Source organism: Podarcis erhardii, assembly GCF_964252035.2.
Source record: "Podarcis erhardii genome assembly, chromosome: 5".
NCBI classification, from domain to species: domain Eukaryota; kingdom Metazoa; phylum Chordata; class Lepidosauria; order Squamata; family Lacertidae; genus Podarcis; species Podarcis erhardii.
The window spans coordinates 69,046,693-69,069,624 of NC_138509.1; the positions used below are offsets into that span (position 1 = coordinate 69,046,693).

Below are 22,932 nucleotides of genomic sequence, written 5' to 3' on the forward strand. Positions count from 1 at the left end.
GACACTGTTGACATTTATGAAGAATTGAACACAGAACTCAATATTCTTATAGGAGTCCCTCACATCCAACTCAAAGAAGACTTTCCACAACACGTACTATATTGCTACAATAATGAAATAATCCAGGTGTCAGGCTCTGGACATTATTGGCAGAAACTGCATGCATCCAAGCTCACTTTCAACCTCCTGCAACAGACCATAGTAATGGGCTGTAAGAAATTTACTACATCCAGGCAACCGTCAAGCTTCAAAAATCCACAAGTAAATGATTAGCCATACAAGCTGCTGAAAGCCCAGGCAAATACCATATTTGTACAGCAACACAGGAAGAAGCCTATTGTTGTCAAAATAGTTTTTTTAAAAAAATAAAATAAGAGACAGGCATTTAGAAGATAAAGCTCCCCTTCCCCCACAACACAGCTTTCCAGTACTATAAATACTTTCATCTACCTGCCTTAAATGAAGGGTGACTTCTAATGTCACATGATGGACATTCCCTTTTGTCGCTTCTCCACTGCAATTCCCCAAGCAGCCCAAATCTATTGAAGAGAGTCCCTCAACCCCCTAGAACAGATATTGGTGGAACATCTGAAGTAGAGAAGAGTAATCTGTTCCACCAACAGAGTCTTACAGTGGTGCCTCGCAAGACGAAATTAATTCGTTCCGCGAGTCTCTTCGTCTTGTGGTTTTTTCGTCTTGCGAAGCACGGCTATTAGCGGCTTAGCGGCTATTAGCGGCTTAGAAAAAGGGGGGGAAAGGGGGGAAACTCTCAAGACGTTTCCGTCTTACGAAGCAAGCCCATAGGGAAATTCGTCTTGCGAAGCACCTCAAAAACGGAAAACTCTTTCGTCTAGCGAGTTTTTCGTCTTGCGAGGCATTCGTCTTGTGGGGCACCACTGTATTCAGATGGTGGATGGGCACAATTTGATTTCTCCAGGAGTCTGAAGCCATTATACTTCAGGCCTGCCTTAGATTATATCTGCTCTATCATCAGTTTCCCTTCTAGGAAAATATGCCTCAAGTGTAAATCTAAGACTTAAGATGCCTGCAGTTTGACTTCACACACCTGAAAAAAGTGGTTTATAGTGAACAGTTATATTCTGAGAAGGAGAGGAAGTCACATATACAGAGCACAGCAACATCACAACGTTCAACCTTTGCATAATACCACCGTGCTGAAAAGAGAAATGTTTTGCAATGTGACCACTACAAACTATTTCTTAATCTTACTTTTGTTGTATAATCCTATACACATTTAACTTACAGCTCCAGCAGCACACATGCCTTCTTTCTTCTTCGGCGATCACTTGTAGCCGAGTAAGATTGTCTTTCATGAACACGGTCTTAACAGTGAGTTCGTAAGTGACCGTGGAGGCCACTTCTGGATCTTTGTGGCTTTAAAGAAACTCTGTGCATCATGAGTGTCAGCTAAGTGCTTGATCTCTTTAACTTTTTTTATCCACCAGGTGTTCTTTAGTTCTCTGGTTCTTCTTTGAACCTCAGCCTTAGGGTTGGCATAGGTTTTTTTCTTAGCAGCGCTGTTTCTCTCTTTGCCAGATCTGAAAGGCCTTCCTTTTCTTGTCAATAACACTTTCATCTTACTATCATTCTCATCAAACCAGTCCTGGTGTTTCTTGGTTTGGTAGCCAATAATTTTTTTAAAAGGCTGCAATAATGGATGTTTTTAGCTTGATCCAGTATTCCTTGATGTCGTCAGGGAACTCCGAAAGCAGATGGTCTTTAAGAGTCATTTGGAAGCAATCCCGCTTAATAGGATCTTGCAGGGCTTGAGTGTTCATTTTGTGCCTTGGTTTCCTTCCTTGAGGCCTGCGTTGAGGTATAATCTTGATAGCCATCATGAAATGTATTAATCGGTGATCTGTCCAGCAATCATCAGCACTCATCATAACTCTGGGAAGGAGCACATCAATGGTGATCTTCAGCTCAGACAATTACATAGTCTAAGAGGGTGCCTCCATATGTTTTTAATTTATTTTTTGTCAAAAGAGTGTTTCGGTAATATCAGATTGTGCGCTGCACATAGTCAAAGGTAAGACTCCATTCTGGTTGTTGTTGCCAATTCCTTCTTTCCAAATAGTCCCAGGCCACAGATCAAAATCTCAACCAACTCTTGCACTAAAATCACCCCGGAGGATACCTCAGGTGCCTCTGATAGCATGGTATCTGGCTAAGAGTAAAAAATTTCTTTAATGTCTTCATCGGCATCCAGTGTTTGTGCAGAAGCGCTAAAAATAGTAGCCTGTTGGTTTTTGGCAAGTTTTATTCAGTAGGGACTTCTGACAAGAGTTTCAAAAGATCATTTTTGATAGCAAAGCCTACTTCATGTATTCAAAGTTCTTGCTCAGGTAGACCTTTCCAGAAGAATGTATAGCCTCCCTTTTCTTCCTTCAGTTGTCCCTCACCCGCTCTTCAAAATTCCTGAAGCACTGCAATATCGATGTTAAAAAGTCACAATTCTCTTGCAATGATGGCAGTCCTGCTTTCAAGACGTTCATTATCTGTGTTATCCAACAAAGTTTGTATATTCCATGTTCCAATGTTTAATTGTCTTTTACGACCACAGGGTGGTGGTCAGGGGAAAGGGGAGGCAGACTATGTTTAGGGGGTGTTTTCTAGCCCCTCTCCCTATTCAGGGTGAGCAGAGTAGATCCTAAATAGGACTGCTTAATCATGGGATACAGCTGCCGAGCTACTCAAATGCCGCATTCCTTGAATCAGAACAACTGAATCTGTATCCACCACCCATGTGCCGGTTCATGACTAAAGGCTTCCAAATTTCATGGTCTGCCCCCATTACCATTTGCCGATTGCCATAGGACTTGTTAGGGTTGGGGATGGGTTTTTGGAAGACACCTGTGCGTGAATTTGTTTTATGTGTGTAGATCAGTGCATGCTGACCAGCGCAGAGTCTTCGCAGTAAGGCTCTATGCATGAGTATCACGACGACTGGTAGATTCTTATCTGCTGCAGTCTTCACCCACCTTCACAGCCGTTGTAACATACCACTTGTTATCTTCCGCCTGTTCTGCCGTCAAGGACTTCTTGGATCATTCCTTGTCCAGCTCCTCCCCACTGACTTTACTGCCTTGGGTGACCCTGCTGGGAGTACGAGACTCCCAATGGCTTCACTCACAAGGGTCATAGGAACGTGCAAGCCCACTTACCATGACAAGGTGATGATCCAAGGAGTGAGAGCATGTATGCCACTTAACCAGGCAGTGTGGTTTAGCCATCAAGAGTGCCTGACTAGGACTGCAGGGACCTAGATTCAACTGGTGACCTAAGCTCTCAGTCTAACCTGTGTCACAGGGCTGTTGTGAGATCATAAGAGGGGAGAGGGACCCATGCAAGCAGTCTTGAGCTCCTTAGAGGAAAGGTAGGATATAACACTTTGAGGGTTTTTATCTGCAAACAATAAGCGTTTATGAAATAAATAAATAATAAAATATAAATGTAATAAATATATTATAAATGAAGAAATAAGTCCTAGTAAACTACCACTTTTAGCTTAGGTTATCTATTGCCAGGGGGAGGGATCTATTTGTAAGTCATTTAGGACCTATGGATGCTCAAAATTCCACCCTTCCTTTATTGTACATTTGATACGATACGATACGATACGATACGATACGATACGATACGATACGATACGATACCTTTATTGTCATTGCCCTATACAGAACAACGAAACTGAAAAATCTACATAAGACATTCAAAACCCCCTTAAAAACTCTGAAACCCCATTTTAAAATACAATATACTCCTATAGACTCTCCTTATACTGCGCTTAAAACCAGTGCAGTAGAGCGCAGAAACTGAAAGAGATCATTTCCGGGGTGCACATTACCCTGCGCTATCTCTGCAGCTTTCTTATGGCACCTGGCAGCATAGATTTAATCTAAGGTGGGAAGAGTGCACCCAATTATTCTCTCTGCAGTCTTTACAACCCTGGACAGCATTGTTTTTTCCCTGACCATGCAGCTCCCAAACCACACACACAGACCATAAGTTAATACACTCTCCACAGTACAATGGTAAAATACCATCAACAGGTCCTTTGAGAGATTGTTTTTCCAGAGGATTCTCAGAAAATATAACCTCTGCTGTGCTCTCTTCATCAGGTCTTTGCTGTTTTCTCTCCAGGTTAGGTCATCTCTCAACTGCATTCCCAGAAATTGAAACACCGAGACCTGTTGCACGCACTTCCCCTAAATAATACGTGGCTGAATATTCAGTTTACATTTCCTAAAGTCCACAATAATCTCTTTTGTTTTCTTTAAGTTAAGGAGTAAGTTGTTTTTCCTGCACCACTCCCCCAACTGCTCAACTTTCTTCCTATAGGCCGCCGCCCCCTCTCCAGGCGTGATTAAACCAACCACTGTTGTATCATCTGCAATTCCCTGCCATTGCTACTACTGAAAGTTAAGTTTTGGGCAAAGAAAACGGGTGAGGGAAGAAAGCTTCCCAGACTCACCAGGAAAAAGAAAGGGGGTTGGTGTTGTTGCATGGGGGAATAAGAACAAGGTAGTCTCTCCTACAGCCATTTATTCTTCTCCTTTCCCTTGACAAGAAAGCTTGGGAAAGCAGAAAGAAGAGAAAGTGACTGCAAGAAAGATTGGGAACAAGTTGTCAGAAAAATATTTGCAATAAGTAAGGTTTTCTGAAAATACCCTGCAAAATGGAGCTTTCTCCAATAATTCCCTGAAACCAGCTTCAAAAGACCAGCACCACCCAAGCAAAGTTAGAAACTATCCAATTAACATTTACAAGCTAATATGATTTGGGGGGAAAAAACAATGTTTCCCTTTGGTGCTGCTGTTTTGGTATTATCAACTCCTTTGTCTATCTCAAATATATACTGTATAGTCAAGTGTAATGATCAATAAAAGTGACATACAGCTGCTATGTGTATTCGGTAGTCAAGATAAAATGGGAGAGAGAAGCATGCCACTCGAGAAATGATGCCAGAGAGCATTCCCCAGCAGCTAGGTAACAAAAATAGTTGAGACGGATGACCCCGAGTTACTTTCACTCTGCTATGCATGTGACTATATGCATATTTTGCAGCTCTGCCGATCCAGGGTTTGGGGATAAATGTTCAGCTGCTACTCCTAGAACAAGAATCTCAAGGTCTCTACTGTATCTTCTACACAATATGAACTTTGGCCAATTCCATGGGACCTTGAAGCAGAAAACAGATTCTAGCTCAGCCACCTTCCAAAAAAAAGTGGAAAATTACTAGCTTCAAGCAAAAGTCATGTGTCTCTGAACCCAGTTATCTAGTTATACAACACTGGTTTTCATCCACACACACAACAAAAGGGGTGTAGAAAAATGTGCATTTGTGGAGGAGACAGAATAGGAAGAAATATTTGTAGTTGGTCTGTTCAAAAGCAGCACAATAAAAGAGATGAATAGTAAAACCTGTGAAAAACCTGTGACCATTCAGAAAAGGAAGGCTAAGATACTATTTTCTCTTATCAAAAAAAGGACAGGGACAACAAATGTGTTTCCCAAGAAAGTAGATGAGATAACATTGCTCTCCTGCTACTCAGAGCTGCCTGGAAAAACTGAGACCACACAGCACAGTGTTATTCACCCAACACAAAGCAGTTTTCCAGAGAGTTAAGGCTAGTGTTTCCATTTACAACTAACAAGTCCTACCACATTGACATAAAACCACACATATTCCATCCCATTGCCTTCAAGATTCAGTCACAGTAGAGTCTTTTGTAGGTTAGTTCCTGAACTCTACCTCTAAAGTTACTTATGGATACAAGGAGGCCTATCTTTAAAGCAACTTAAATATCTGCTTTTTAGTGCACAATAAAACACAAAACCTTTATTTATTTATTTATTTATATATTTGAAAAATAATGTTCAGCAAGATACTTACAAACTAATCCTTAAAAAGAAAGGATCCTTTAAAAAAGGTGCAGACGTATTCAATGAGGCTTATTCCTACATATATCCAGGATATGTATGTATACACAGGATTGCTTCCTAACAGTATAATCCTATGTATGCCTACTCAGAAGTATGTCACCTTGAGTTTAATGGGTTTATTCCAGGTATATGTGACTGGCCTATTTACTAGTTATGTAGAAGACAACAGTATTACAGTAAATTTATTCCAAGATGCCATGAAGCCAATCTAGAAAGAAGAACACTGTGTCAGGCAATGTGAAGTATGCTTGATCCCTCCCTTTCCCTTATCAAAATAAAAGCTACTACTTTTATGTCACTGCTCTGCTAGGATTACAGTTCCCTCCAACACAGCAAATTTGGATGGCTGAACACCTATCACTCTGGAAACAACCCCCCCCCCAAAAAAAAACCCTAGCAGTTTCTACATACCCAGAAAACTTCCTAGGGACATGAATACACTTTCAAATTTAAAATCCCAAACGCAGCCTCACCATGATGGGTGAGTTGCCACATCTTACATAATGTCAAAATCACTTGAGCAGGCAGACAAAAGAAATCGATAGGTGCAAATTTAGAAGAAAATGGTTAAAGCCTTAAATTATAGAAGGTATTTTGGAGAAGGGAGATAGTAATCTGACCAAAAACACGCCCTTCCCAACACTATGGAGGACTGTATTCTGGAGATTTTCCTGCAGGTCCCACTTGTAACTATTTATTAGAAATGCTGACTTAGTCGCCACTGGTGAGGCATAAAGATTATCTACATAAGCAGGCCAAAATCAACCCAATAAAAACAGCAGTTCTGTCTCCCGGCGCCCGAGGCGAGCCTCCTCTACCCCGTTCTACACATTCTGGGCAGAAGAACTAACATTTCCTCAGTCACCCCAAGCAAATAAGTTTCGTTTTCCCTCAGCACTTGGATGCTGAGGGAGAAAGTATGAGTTGTGCAGAAACGATAGAAAAGGAACGAGGGAGAGAAAAAGGGGAGAAGGGCAAAAGGCCAGTGCCAATTCCCACCTACCCTCCAGCAAACAGGTGCACGAAAGTGTCTTTCTGGTTCATCTTCTCATGCTCGTCCCAGGAAGACACTCGAGGGGAAGGCGGCGAGAGGATCAGCCTCCGCCCGGCGCTCCTGAGGAGAGAGGACGCGGGGCCAGGAGCGCTGCCATCGACCTCGGCGAGGAAGGCAGCCCAGGAGGGAGCGAGCAGCCTCGGCCCTGCCGCGCTCAGGGGCCCCCACACGACCCTCTCCCAAACGGTTCCTCCTGCCTCAGCCCCAGAGAACTCCCCACCCCGCCGCCTCCTCGCCCAGCCGGGGATACGCAGCGACAGGCAGCTTCCAAGGCACCGAACGGCCAGGCCCGCTCGCTTCTTCCAACGCGAAACGAGGCCCAATATAAACAGACGCCGCCATTGGCTCGCGGGCGACGTGACGTCGCCGGCCCAAGCTTTAATCAGGCTTTGCGCACGTGATCGGAGGCGCTCAGCGCAGCCAGCGCATCAATGGAAGGGAAGGAGGCGGAGGAGGAGGAGGAACAACCCGATGCATTTGCAAAAGCTCTGGTGGAGGGAGACAGCGTGCTAAAACAAGCTGTAGCTTAGGGCCCCACTCAAATTTAATTGTATTACACTGCTAATATACTTCTTCTTAATTGTATTTCAACAATTACTTTGATAAAATACATATTTTGTTATGTGCAAATGGCTTTAGATACCTATTAGGTCCTATAGCATATATTCAGCACAAAAAAAACAGCGACAATTTGTTGTTGACAAAGGACAGGCGGACATATAAAGGGCGCCAGTAGCTGAGGGCCTCATCAAACCTAAATCCGGGCCAGATCCTATGCCCGCGCTTACTTGGGAGCAAGCAATGCCCCTTGGACTTTTCGGGAGCTACCCACCCCCACCCCCCAATACTGAGCGCTGAGACGTGCGGTTCACAAGGGAACGTTTAAGCGCGCTATCTGCCCGGATTCCGCAGCAAGGAAAACGCTCACAAGCGTTATCTGCCCGGATTAGAGGGCTCTCTCTCTCCACCTTTGGCTCTTACAGGTAAGGGGGGGGGCGGACGGACGCACGGGCTGTGCACGCCGCCTGTCTTTTGCAACTCGGTTGCCTGTCCTCTTGGGCCAGAGGGAAAGGGAAAGGAAGTGAGCCTTGTTCAAATCGTTCCTAGGCTTTACAAGATTTGTGCTCCTTAAGCTAGAGGTTTCACCCCAAAGCCAATTCCATCTGCCTAGGAGAGGATCTGCAAGCAAACAGGGTTGTTTTGTTGGGTTTTTTGTCCCGGGGCGGCGGGGGTGTGTGCATATTTAATACCAGTCAACATCTATATTGGAATTTCTTTTAATGTGTTTTTATTTTGTCACTTTTTTTAATGCCCTGGGCTACCGAGGGAGGGAGGGCTAGGTGTGAATTTAATAAACAAACCCCAAGATACAGATTGGTTCCCTCAAAACCAAGATCAGAAGAAATTTGGTAGAAAACTGGATTTTTAAGGCTTGGAGGAAAAGCAAATGGTACCCTTCTCCAGCTTGCTGTTCTGTCTACTTCTGTCAGATCATGCAAGTGTTTGATAAATACTAAAGGCGAGCGTGGGGGGGGGGAAGGTTACATTTACTTTTTGAGATATCTAGTTTCCCCACCATTTTAAACTTCCTGCCCCAGTGGTGTTCAGCAGCCAGGCAACCCCTGTTCTTAGGGCATTTTCCAAACTACTTGCTTCTTTCATGCAATATTTAGTAATTCTTACTGGGCCTCAGGATCTTTTATTGTACTTTAAGCAAGTTTTTTGGTCCCTGGTATTGGAGAAATAGGATTCCCCCATTAACACTCCAAAAGCGTGATTAGTGTTGAATGGGATTGCACAAGCATCATAAAAATAACATAGGTGTCACTCTATGCCCCTCCTTCAGCCACCAACATGGGCATTGGGATTGCATTGCTAGGCTACAATTCTTACCTGGGAGTCAGCCCCACTGAATTCAGTATATTTTAGACATGTATAAGATTACATTAACATTTCAACTGCCTCCCCCCTCCTTTCGATTCAGCTTCACACCCAACACATTCTTGTGTCCTTTTGGCCTATCAATTAGCTGAATTGTGAGAATGGAAATTATTTTAAGTCAGACACATTTGTGCTTCTATCTTGTATTTTTATGTTGTGAACTGCCCTGAGATCTACGGATTAGGGACAGTATACAAATTTAATAAACCAACCAACCAATAAATAAATAAAAATGGAATCTGGCTTAATCAAGAGCAACATCTCATGAAGAAAAGCCTTTCCTTGTTCATAAACCTTATATAATTCCAGCTCTATGCACATTTACACAAAATCAAACCCCATTGAATCAAGAGAGATTTATTCCTGAACAGAAAAGCAGAGACTCTGGATATAGAAAAGTGTCCTTAGGATAATTTGGTGGAGGTGGGAGGGAAGCAGATGACCACATTACATGAATCAATTGGCAGAATTAGAAACACAAAATAAATAGGCCACAGTATATAAGAGAAACTAAGCTGAATAGGTATAAAAGTTGGGTCTAGCCCAGGAATAGGTAATTATTATTATTCAGCTTGAGGGCCACATATGTAAAACCTGATGAATGATGAATTTATGTGGTGAACTGCCCTGTTATCTTTGGATGAACGGCAGTACATAAATAATAATGAATGTAAACTCTCCCTTTATACAGTAGGCAAGTTTCAACACACATGCATTCAAACTCCTCTTTATCTACCATCCAGTGACCTAAGCAGCATTGTCAGAGGTAAAAGACATGTTTTAAACCATGCAAAAACATGAGAGCCAGGAAGCAGGGTGGCTAAGGGGGGGGGGTGGCCTGCAGAGAATCCAGAGGGGAGAATCATATAGAGACCAGGAGGGCCACCCACCAGCCCCCAGGCCTGAGGTTCTACACCCCTGATGTGGGTTTTTAAAGCTGCAAGCCACATAATATAATCTGAAACAAACAAAAAAATTGCTTCCAACTCTACGATTCTATGACATTTTCAGCAGCATGCACTGAAAAATTTGCTCGGTTTTCTCCCCTAAATGGTTGCTCCTGTACTACCATGAAGTAAGGTGTCCTACATAAATAGTCCAAATATTGACATCTTCGTCTTCGGGATACCTGTGTGCGCAACCCTAACCCCACTTGTCTGGAGGTAAAACCCCACTAACTTCAGCATAACTTGCTTCTGAGTAGTTGTGGTCAGGATTGCAGAATGTTGCTTAATTAAGTCCCACACAAAACCAACCGGTGTAGAGCCATTGTCTCCTCCCCTTTCCCCCCAAGCGCAACATACAACCCCAAAAGGTGACGTCACGACCTTCCCAATTAAGGATGCGAAAGCGGGGGGTGGGGAGGGAGAAGAGAGAGATACGGAAGGAAGAGGCTCCTCCGCCCAAAGTCAACACAAGGCGAGAGATTCCGAGAGATTCTGCTCCTTTGCTACCTTCCCACCCCACTCGGGCACTGGATCAGGCCGGGTGCCTGTGCAAAGCGTCTCTTGTTTTGTCAGGAAATCAGCCCTGCCGGATTTCAGGATTGCAAGCCTTAGCGCCTACCCCACCCTGCAGCAGTTGCTGCTCCTGCTCCATTTGTACCGCGGCTGCCGCAGCCCAACCAAAAAGCAGAAGGGAAGGTTTTCTCCGGACCGCCGCCTCGGGTCTCTCCCCAGGCGGGCCCGCTTCCCTCCGGGAGTCCCCTTAACACCCCCAGCCAGTCGCCTTTTCCCTCCCCGGCAGGCCTTGTGTAAGCAAACCGATCTGGCCCGCTTGCTCCCCGAGCGGATCTCTCTCGCGCTCCTGCAGAGGCAGAGGCGCTGCGTTCACACGTTCCTCCCGCGCGCGCCCCCGGCAGCCCCCGCCCGCTCGCACCTACCCTCCAGCAAACAGATGCACCAGGGTGTCTCTCTGGCTCATTCTCTCTCATTCTCGTCCCCAGCAAAACGGGAGGGAGGCCGGGGAAGGGAAGGACGCGAGGCGGCGCGGCGCACTTCCTTTTCTCCCAGGCTGCTCAATGGCGCAGCGCCGAAGGAGGGGCTCTGCCGGCCGCCACCTGCCGGCCGAGGAGCGAACCGCGTCTCTGCGGGACGAGGAGCGAGCGCGTGCCAGCGGAGGAATCCGTGCTGAAGTGGGGATAAAGGGGCGTGCAATAGCCGACTCTAACCTACGGATCACCTGCCCAGCCACCCCCGTTTCTTTCCGTCGCGCAGGCTCGTAGGTTTGTGCCCAGCATTGGGCTAAATAAATAAATAAATAAATAATCCTGCATCGCAGGGGGTTGGACTAGATGACACTAGTGGGCCCTTTCGTCTACAGTGGTACCTCGGGTTCAGTACTTAATTCGTTCCGGAGGTCCGTTCTTAACCTGAAACTGCTCTTAACCTGAAGACCACTTTAGCTAATGGGGCCTCCCGCTGCCGCCAGAGCACAATTTCTGTTCTCATCCTGAAGCAAAGTTCTTAACCCGAGGTAGTATTTCTGGGTTAGCGGAGTCTGTAACCTGAAGCGTATGTAACCCGAGGTACCACTGTATTGTATACAATTCCACGCTGAACGCATGGAACTGCTATATAACGAACTGCCAGTGGTGCCCAAAGTGGGCAGTAGCGCCGCCAGGAGGGACACGGTGGGATTACCTAGAGGGAGCGCTGAAGGTGTACTAGCGGCCTTCGAAAAGCGGCTGGCTACCATGGGGTCAAGTTCATCCACTTCGTTTAAAACATTGGATTTTGAAGAAACGGGCAATTAATTGTTACTGTTTCGAATTTTGTTGTGGTCCTTCCCTAGTACAAACCGCGATTCTGAATAAGGTTTTTTAGAGGGTAGCGGGCACTGGGGATGGAACCAAGAGGCAGGAGCAGGACCAAATTTGGGAACCCGGGCTTCTCATAACGTCTCTCCTGCAAAGCCTGCGCCTCGCAGTCGGTTTTTTGCCTTGTGGGGGCAACGCACAGAGGCTCTGCCGCAGGGCTCTTCAATCGGGGCTCTTCAAAGCTCTCCGGATCCCAGACGGCTGTCCCTGAGCCAGACAGACACCTTCCATATGTGCCTTTTTTGCAAATCCTCCTGCCACCGTCCCTCTCACCAACCCTACTATTTCTATTAGCAGCAACCCTTTATGCTTCAGCTCCTTCCTAATTCAGCATTCGCAAGCCGGTAGGCGGCACAGCGCCACTTCATGTCCAAACCACACAGGCCTTGCATAGTGAGCTTCTCCCTTCCTCCTCCTTTGTATCCAGGATCCCCTCCTCTTCCTTAAGGCACACAGATCACCTGATCACAGGCTCTCCCACAATGGCAAGATGTACAGTATTGTAATTCTATCTAAATGATGATGATTATTTTTTTAATGTGCATCTCTACATATATGCCAGTATAATCAAATTTTGGCATCCCTGCGATGGGGTGAGCTCCCGTTGCTCGGTCCCTGCTCCTGCCAACCTAGCAGTTCAAAAGCACGTCAAAGTGCAAGTAGATAAATAGGTACCACTCCGGCGGGAAGGTAAACAGCATTTCCGTGTGCTGCTCTGGTTCGCCAGAAGCAGCTTAGTCATGCTGGCCACATGACCCAGAAGCTGTATGCCAGCTCCCTCACCGGCGCTCATCTTCCTAAAGCGAGATGAGTGCTGCAACCCCAGAGTTGGTCACGACTGGACCTATGGGTCAGGGGTCCCTTTACCTTTACCTTTATGTACCTCTTGTTTGGGGATCCATAAGTACCTAGACTTACCGGTACTTCAAATGGCCTTGGGAGGGGCTCTTTAGTTTAGATGGTGCTTTAAATGGTCTTATGTCCCCCTTTAGATAGTAAGATGTTAAAATGTGGTAAGCCAAACCTTCCTTTGTTTGGGGGTCTGTCTCCTGCTGGGGGACTTCTGCTGCAAATTTCTGCCTCGATGGGACCACGGGACATGTAGAACCTCAGAGATGAAGTTAAAGAAGTGTTCATATGGTACAGAATGTGAAGCCAGGAGAGGGAAATAAATCAGTCCGACAGGGTTTATGCACTCAGTTTTGCACCTGGATGCTCAGGTGGTGGCTGCAGCTAGGTGTACCTTTCCCAGCTTATAGACTAGTGCACCAACTACATCTGTTGGATGATGCCAGCCATGGCCCATGGTGACACATGCCTTAGTTATATCTAGATTGCCTTGTTGCAAGGCATTGCGCTTTATAAGTGCCAGATGCCAATTTGCTTCCAGGACTCATTTTGTGTTTTAGGAGGATAATTTGATGTACTTTTTAATATGTACCTAATGTAAAAACGGGACACAGGTGGTGCTGTGGGTTAAACCACAGAGCCAAGGGCTTGCCGATCAGAAGGTCAGCGGTTCGAATCCCCGCAATGGGGTGAGCTCCCGTGGCTCGGTCCCTGCTCCTGCCAACCTAGCAGTTCGAAAGCGTGTCAAAGTGCAAGTAGATAAATAGGTACCACTCTGGCAGGAAGGTAAACGGCATTTCCGTGCGCTGCTCTGGTTCGCCAGAAGCGGCTTAGTCATGCTGGCCACATGACCTGGAAGCTGTATGCCGGCTCCCTCGGCCAATAAAGCGAGATGAGCGCTGCAACCCCAGAGTCGGTCATGACTGGACCTAATGGTCAGGGGTCCCTTTACCTTTACCTAATGTAAAAACACACACCAAGAAAAGCATCACTGGAAAGTGTTCAGAGGGAGCAGCTGTGGGAGAGGCCATTTTTAGTAAACTACATAGCTCAGTCGGAAGAGCATGAGTCTCTCAATTTCAAGGTCATGGGTTTGAGCCTCATGTTGGCCAAAAGATTCCTGCATTGCAGGGGGTTGGATTAAATGACCATAGTAGTCCCTTCCAATTCCACAATTCTATGATTCTACCCCACCCCCCCACTCTAGTACCCCTTCTTGCTACTACTTTTCTGATTGAGCTGTTTTTCAGTGCAAAGTTGGGACATTGTTACATGTTGTGCAGCTCATCTTTACTCTCTTTTCATACAAGAAACCTAAAGATTCCTGGCAAAAAGTCACCCTTTGTCCTCTTATCAGAACATTCAGTCATATTTGGGTATGATGTTTTAATACTGTTTTTCCATGTGAGCACAAGCATTAACCAATTATACATTTTGAAAGAGTCTGATTGTGTACATTGCATGTGCCTCAAATATCTCTAAAAGCGTTTCAAATGTCTGGACAAAGTGAAAGACTGTGCAATATTAGATAACATCATGCGGAACTCGTTTTTCCAATGAACTGCATCACCACTAAATAATAATAATTATTATTATTCTATATTAGTATTCAGTTGAAATTGAAATTCAGTAACCTTAAACAGTCAAACATGAATCAAAAGTGAATAGTGACCTTTAAAGGCTCCTCTCTTCTGAGGATTTCACCATTCTTTTATAATGCTTCTGGTGTCATTTTACCTGCTAGGCAGCTGGTTCTGTGGCAGGCAAGATACCATTAGAACATTGGAATCACGGCCCAGTCATTAGACGGGAGAACGCTGCTGCTTCAGGCACCAGAAATGTGCGCCCCCCCAGATGAGTGCCCTGTCTGCTCTGCTGCCTCCACCAGCAGCACCAATTTGGGGCCTGAAATCACATGAGATCCTGTGGTGGATGCAGCAGGGCGGTGGTGTGGTGGTTGCAGGAGCAGGTAGGTTGTGGTGGAAGAGGCACAAGTGGCAGGGCACAGCAGCACTTCTGTAAGGGGCTGGTCTGGATTGGAAGATTGGGAAATGCAATCACAGAGAGATCAGCTCCTAACAGAAGAGGAGGGCGAATATCCCCCCCCCCTCGCTTCCAGTGTTTCCAGAAGCAGAGAGACAGGCAGACACAAGCTGCTCAGTTCAGAGAGGAGCTACCCAGCTATGAAATAGTAGCTAAGCAACTGGAAGGGAGGGAGCAGCTGGGCGATACATCACTCGAGAGTGCGGGAGAAGCACCTCCCTCCCCCCGAACTTGGAGGTCTGAGCATGTCAGAGAACAAAGGAGACACAGGGGGACTTCCCATTGGTGTGCTTCTTGTTGCGGAAGTGGGGAGGAGTCACAGTAGGCAACTGATATCCTTGCGGAGGGCTGCCTGTTTGTGCTTGCAACATAATGCTGTAATAAAAGGACTATAAATCTACCAAATGCTCATTAATTCTTATCACTGAGCTACCAGAAGGGAGAGAGGAACTCCTGTACTTGACAGCTTCCCATTTTGCCTCAAATGGTGAAATGGGATGCATCCCTTCTGATTGGAGTGAAGCGTCTGCAGTCCCCTTCTAGGCCATGCTCTGCCATGCACAACTCTCATTAGTATTTCACTCGCTTGGCAGAATAACCCAAACCCTCTTTGCACCGGTTTGGAAAGTATGTGTGTCCCTACCTACCTCTGCCAGAGTCCTACCAGCTCCTGCCTGCTGAGTGACAGCAGAGAAACTCCTCCTCCCCCCTCTACTCGTCAAATGATGGCAATGCTAGTAGCAGGATCCCCACTGGCTGCTGCCAGCAGAAAGTCCCCAGAATGACTCTCACCTAGCAATGGAGGAGGAATATGCAGAACTGAAATTCACAAGTGGACTCACCTGATTCAGTCCCGATAAATCATGACCCAGATCTACTCACGAGTCCACTATAAAGTGTTTTTATGCACTTAGAAGAAGTCTTACATCCATTTACATCTGTTCAATTTATCTCTGCATCGAAGTATAATAAAAGCTTCATACTCTGAGCAATATCTCTGCACTATCATTTAATTAAAAAATCCCTACACCCACTACATAGGCATAGTTGAGAGATGAACAACTTTTGATGCCCCTTTACTTGGGCTTTTCCACCCAGGTCATTTTTTTACAACCTGTTAATGGTTCAATTTGCTCTACACTGCTTTTAGATATTTTTCTATTTTATGTTGTATGGAAATGGTTTTAAATAAATGAATAAATATAAACTTGTAACTAAGAACTTGGACCTAAGTTTGTTTATTTCCTTCTTCCCAATCCATTTTCCTTTTCTGTCCTGCTTTTTTAAATAATACACCTGAAGACAGAGGCAGTCCCTAACCCTAACCTTTGTGGGTTGAAGAACTGGATGAGAATTCTTTAAATAATGAAACAACTGACATTCTATCTTCTCTAAAACTCATTGCTGGATCTAGTTGGGTATTTTTCTGTGGCCAGTAACAGTTAATGCTACCTGCATTGCCTTTGGCTCCTTGGATTCCACAGCAATCAAGTCCCCTTTTAATAAGCTTTGGCTGCTAGAGGGAGAAATGCAAGTCACAGCTTGCCAAAGAATGGAAATGTACTGATTAGGCTGGTTGACAGCAACTGCTACCTGTAGCTGCTCTCTTGTTTCAGCCTCTCACAGCAGGAAGAAAAATACAGTTTGCCCTCTTTCCCCCTGTCCCCCACTTGATCCCATAAGCAGTAAAGCACAATCTTTTAGGGCTTTCTCAGTGGTTGAACCCATATTATGGATACCCTTTCCCAACCAAGCTAGAAGTGACTCCTTCTCTGGTCTTCTGCTAGTTTAGCAAAGACCTTTTTTATTTATTCATCCCAGAAGGCTTTTTAGGTGGATAATGTTTTGTCTGAAGATTATCCGGTAGGCCTGCCTTTGATATTACTGCTTTATTTTAATGTTGCCACTGTGATCTTTGCATTGGCAACCTCAAGACTGGATTACTGCAACATGCTGGGGGGGGTGTTCCCTTGGTTAAGGAACCCAGAAACTGTAGCTGGTGCAGAATATAGAAGGCAGGTTGTGGAGAGCACCCTGCCAACACCATATAATCCCCTGGTGGCAAACAGAGTCTCTTCCCTCAGAGTTCTTCCTCTGGCATACAGCTCCCTTTTGACAGGCGGGAGGCATCAACAATGCACCTGAGACCATTATGGCACCAGGTGACCCATGTTTCTAGTGTAGCAAGCTGTGCTAAAAAGGAAATCCAACCACATTCAAGTGGGCCTTGAAGTTACCACTGATTGCTTGGTCGGTGGTGACTTCTAGCACCACTTTCTGTAGGGGTCTGCTGTACTCCTGAGTTTCCTGTGGAAATTCACTCAATTGCAACAGCTGTCCCAGAGTGGCAGGATATTTCCACTATATTATGATTCTTCATCAGGGTTCAGCCCTGACCTGTTCTCTTCCCAGCCTTCTTGACGGACATCGTAGCAGTAGATCCTATGCCCTTTTAAAATGTGACTCTTTTTGGGTGAGAGGTTATTGGGTGGTTGTTTTTATTTTGATTATATATATTGTGGTTTTTACGTTGATCTTTTCTGTGAACCGCCCTGAGACCTCCAGGTATAGGGCGGTATATAAATTCAATAAAATCATCATCATCATAGATCTAACAACACAACTGAAAGGAGCAGAGATTTAGTAGATTTAGGTTAAGCTCTGTGTTCAGTCATGGAACTTTCTGAATGACTTTGGGCACAAATCCAAGTCGAAGTATATGTCACATTAGTCTTGTAACTTTCCCCTTAAGTGCAAGAGTTTTCTGATTTTGACAGATGTCAGGGGCTGCACTGAGGAGGAATGGTGGGGACCGCCCCCCCCCTTCCAACACTTTCCCAAGAAGAGGAGGAAAGTATAGATTTAGAACAGTGGTTTGCAGAAGGTCATAGTTCAGAGGCTGCAGTAGGGAAAAGCTGGGAAATATTGGGAGAGGAGCAGGAGGGGGGGAGCACCAGGGGAGAGACATCTCAGTGTCTCTAGAAAGCACTCCTGACCCCCCCCCCCCAGGACCAGACGGGCATTGCGGGTAGTAGATAATGGCAAATCCAAGAGAAACCGCAGTCCTTTGTGTGTGTCTCTGTGAATATTGAATAAACTACTGGTAAGAACAGTTCTTGTCTATCTGCTTCTTGGCATCCCACTACACCAATCCAGAATAGGACCCTGGCTCAGGAGCTGGAGGGGCTTTAAACATTTTCCTGTCCTGCTGCAGACCTGATCCTGATTGCTGCTCCCTCAATCTGTAGTATGCATTGCTGAAATGGTTCCAATCTAGGTAACTTCCAAGTGACCTCATTGAAGCCCACTTCAGGAAATGGACATGTGACAGCAGTTACCGTGACAAGTAATTTCCCTTTCTCCAACTTTGTTAGCATCAAACAATAACCATAGAAAGGGAAAACCAGAAACTCATGTGAAGCATGGGAATGGAATTACTGCATTTGTACTATGAGTACTTTAGGCGTTCCAATTAAATTAAATTCTGTCTTATGCAGGACGCGTGCCTTTTAAAACAAATGATTAATCTTTCAGTAGAAATATCTTTGCTCATGCCATTAGCTGGTACACAACTCACATGTCCCTCAGTGGGAGATATCTCTGTTATTGGGATAAGTCCAGCCTGGTTACATGCATCTTGAGTGCTGGACAGAGAGAACCCTTTCATCAATTATGACATCCACTGAGATTTTGATTATAGAGAGTAGCAATGAGAGAGAGCACTTTTCCCCCTCCATGAATGAAATTGAGCAAGTAATCAAAGTGCATATGCGTCTGATATATAAAAATGGTTCAGCTGCCAGCTTAACAGAATGGATCTTGTATTCATTCATCCACTGAAGTATTTCAGAAGCTAATTCTAGGATATGTGGTGGATATTAGGCGTGCGCACTGATCACAAGATTTAGTTTGGATGCCAGTGCTTTGGGGGGACATCTTGATTCAATTCAAAGTGCTTCAGAGGTTGCCCAGTTTGGTTTGGGGACAAATCTTGCTTCAGGAAAAGATTTAGTGCTTACCCTATTCACTATTATGGGGAAATTAAAAAACACAAGCACACACATACATAGGAGCCAACTCCTAGGGGCCAAGATTCCTTCACCTCCTCAATAAAATATTTGAGGGGGCCGAGCCCCCCAAAGTTGAGGGAAAATCCCATTCAGTGTGTGTGTGCGCGAGCACGCCATGTCATGTTATGTGATTGATTATGTGGGGAAGTGCTTACCCGGCCCCCACTCTTGGAGAGTGGATCAGGTATGTTACCTGACTATATTTAGTTCCCAGATTCAGTGCTGTCTGAAAGTAGCACTGGTTTTATTATCCCTTTGCCTCAAATCACCCTTGTAACACTGTAACTCATTAATGCAACTCAAAATACTATGGCTAAATGTCAGTAATTTCTACACTTTGCAGCACACAGCCAAAGATATAAAACGTGGAAATTATAGCTTACCAAGCAATTTATACAGGAGTCAGTTCAGGGGGAGTGGGAGAATCTGAAGAAATATGATTGTTTGTACATAGGAGACAATTGAATCCATTAGCTCTCAGAATGGTTTATTGTTGAACACAAATTACTCTTGCACTTATTGATTTTGTGTGTGTAATAAACCATTTTTATGGAAACCATTAGACAAAATTACGGAGTAAACAGTTTTATGGGACAAGGGCCAACATGTAACAAGGGGAGGTCTTGTGTACAACACAAGATAATTTATTGCATGTATACATATAGCAACTATACTCAATAAAATAATCTTTTCCTCCCTGAAATACCTCCCTGGAAAGACTGGAGAAGATGCAAACAATTTACAGACAAGTCTTCTCCGAACCACCAGAGTGTTTCACCACCAGTCACTTTAATGCAGTCCTGGGGCTGTGTGGGTTTGATTGTATCCATGTGCTCTATTTGCGCGTGACCACCCAAATTTAGATAGTGGTAATAATAATCTTATACGTAGAGTAAAGGAAACGACTGTACCTTGTGGGACACTTTCATGAGAAGAAAGGGCTATGGAGTAAACCCTACACATATCCAAAGTGGAGTCCCTGTGACACAGGGCCGTCTTTACCTGGGGGTGCAAGGGGTGCGGGGCACCCAGGTGTGGAATTGGGGGGGGGCAGGTGCCCACCCCTGAAGCCACCTAAGCTCTTAACTATCTACCTGTTATGAAATAATAAATAATTTTGATCAAGCTAGAAAAACAAAATACATATATACCTAGATACTACCAAAATGAATGGGACGCGGGTGGCGCTGTGGGTTAAACCACAGAGCCTAGGACTTGCTGATAAGAAGGTCGGCGGTTCGAATCCCTGTGACAGGGTGAGCTCCCGTTGCTCAGTCCCTGCTCCTGCCAACCTAGCAGTTCGAAAGCATGTCAAAGTGCAAGTAGATAAATACCGCTCTGGCGGGAAGGTAAACGGTGTTTCCGTGTGCTGCTCTGGTTCACCAGAAGCGGCTTGGTCATGCTGGCCACATGACCCGGAAGCTGTCTGTGGACAAACGCCGGCTCCCTAAGCCTATAGAGCAAGATGAGCGCGCAACCCCAGAGTCAGTCATGACTGGAGCTAATGGTCAGGGGTCCCTTTACCTTTACTACCAAAATGTATACCTACTGTTTCACTAAAGGACTTTCAACTTTGTGCGCTCATTTACCAAAGACGCGCCACACCAGCGGCGACGCTTGTCATTCACAATGGTGGCGCTTATCAGACTCAACGACGGCGCTTGTCATTCTCAACGGCACCGTGCACGCGGAATTAACTAAATTTGGGGAAGCTGGGTGGATCTTTGCACCCTAGCGGTGCATATGCTACAGACGGTCCTGCTATGACAGTTGGATGGTGTTTTGTAAGCCTCCTTCTGGCAACTCTTGCAACCAAGCTGGTGCCAAACGTATTTGGACCACATCAGTGAGGCCAAGAGGGAGGTCTTGTTGTCTGGGCATCCCAGGACTTCCATGCACACAATCCAGGCTTGTGCTCTGGAGAGGTCACTTGGGTGCTGCTAATGCAGCAAAAACAATGTGAGAGGTAGCAGTTATGAGCTACCGGTCTCTGCAGCCACAGCAGGTGCTGTGATTCTCCAGTGGTTTGATTTCACTCCCGGAGGCACACTTCATTGTCTCCCGAGACAGATGCCAACAACAGTGGTAAGATGCTTCTGAATTGAAATTTACAGAGTGGCTGGCAGGAGGTATTTGACTGGTCAGCTAGCTAGTATCTTGTGAATTCATATTTCCAAGGTCCTAGTGTGGCATTCATTTCTCAGTGATGTCTCCCTGTAAGAAGGGAAACCCTGTGTCTTGTTTTGCCTCTTTTACATTTTACAAAAGTCAGAAACGCTATTTCCGGTTTCTGTAGAGAGGAACAAAAATTTCAGTACAGGTTCCAAGGCATTAGTGTGCTTGTTCATTACTAAAAATATTAATAGACCAGTCTTCCTCCTTACTGATACAAGGGGGAGGCACACCATAACACTGTTGCAAGGGACCCTTTTCAGAACATGGGCCACATTCCACTGTAGGGAACCTTCCAGGGACTGAGTGCCAGTGCTAGGTAGGGATCAGAGGCAGAGGGGAGGGGAGCAGCAAACACAGCTCTTACCTTTGTACAGTAGGCTCCATTCCAGCTCTGCAAAAGACAGAGGTTTCAATCCACTTAAGCAAGAAGAATGATCAAAGTTCAAGGAAATATTCCAACAAGGCAAATGCGCTTGAGGGTGTGGAGTACAGCTGGTGAGGAGTATGACCTGGAAGGAGACTGGAGGACCACACTTAACATGTGGGCTGGAATAAGACCCAAAATTATTTGTATTCACAGTAGACCTATTGAACCAATAGATTTAGCTGTTTCGATCCATTTATTTCAGTGAGTCTGCTCTGAGCATGAAGCATCTGGATATCGTTTCGGTGATTTAAAACATCGGCATACAAAAGTATGGTACTAAAAATAATTAAGCTAAGGAAAAGGCTGAACTACTAGTTTCACATTTGAAAAAAGTAAGAAGGTGAAGAGCACTTTCTTTATGTGTTGGGAGATCCTCTCCTTCTTCCACTAAATGGTGTTTCAAAGAAAGGGATCAAACACATTATTCAGACTGCAGCCATTGTTTACAGTCTATTGCAAGTCAGAGATGTCACGTAAAGCCCTGCACTTCGCTTTTGAGATGAGTTGTGTTTGCTTACAATCTGGTTTTAAATGGAGCTGTGCCAACAGGGATTAGTGTTTATATAAAGCAAGAAACCGCTGGGGGTTTTGTGTGTGTGTGTGTGTGTGTGTGTGTGTGTGAGAGAGAGAGAGAGAGAGAGAGAGAGAGAAATAATCCCACAGTCCACCAGTTCTAACATTAGCAACAAAAGTTATATAACTTGTCTCAGAGTCAGTAAGAAATCTGGTGCTGGGAATTTTTGACATCACGGCTGTTGAAGATACCTCATGTCATTTGTTTGCTCAGTATTCTTACATCCTATTTAAAATAGTCACATAGATGTTTAGAAATATGCCAGTTTGTCATGTCAAGACTTCGCACAGAAGGATGTCATTATGTTTGGGCACACAGATAAGGTAGATCGTTCCCAAAATTGATATTCCAGGAAACCAGTATATCCCTTTGTAAATGTGTTAATCTAGGGACCAGAATCAGACCCCCCCCCCAAAAAAAATTAACTGGAAATACCTTTTGAAATAAAAGCACAGACATGATGAAAGTATACTAACTTGGCAATAACTGATTAAAATAATAAGAATAGGAACTAATAGAGTTCTCTGGGAAGGGAATAGGGCTCTCCTAACAACTCTTAACAAATTACCTATCCCAGGATTGTTTGGGGAAATTCATAGAGCTTCATCTGGAGAACTATAATGCCAATCTCCACCAGCACCTACAGTAACATGGAATAACAGTGCACCCTTCAGTGCATCAACTGCACCACTCCAAGCCATGTTTTGACAAGGACTGAGTTAATGCCCAAAAAGTTCTTGCTGCCACTTACAAGGCTTCTGTATCCAAGACCAAACCAACAGCTGCAATGGACTTCCTCCAGCAGAAGAAAAGAGAAGCCATGAAGAAGACGTGGGCATGACCTATCCAAGTAACCAAATCCAATGATTCAGCCACCTTCTGGCATATGGTCGCTCCCTGGGCTTCAGATTGAGGAGGCTTTCATAGATGACCTTAAGATACTGGGGAAAACATACAGGAAGAAACATTCTGCTAAGTAAAGGTAAAGGGACCAGTCGTGACCGACTCTGGGAG

The 22,932-nt window shown here is 45.0% G+C and overlaps 1 protein-coding gene across 2 annotated transcripts in view; it reads right to left on the reverse strand.

Moving 5' to 3' along the window:
* SLC25A36 (solute carrier family 25 member 36) overlaps positions 1-11,004 on the reverse strand; it is a 41,394-nt gene extending 30,390 nt beyond the window's left edge. The window contains exon 1 of one of the 2 annotated variants that reach the window (XM_081861744.1): positions 10,845-11,004. In XM_081861744.1, the coding sequence (XP_081717870.1) occupies positions 10,845-10,885 (41 nt within the window). In that variant the 5' untranslated portion in view covers positions 10,886-11,004. Of the gene's footprint in view, positions 1-6,970; positions 7,359-10,844 lie in introns of those variants that run through there. The other variant, XM_081861745.1, reaches the window with a different exon arrangement.
* Between the last annotated feature and the right edge of the window lie 11,928 nt (positions 11,005-22,932).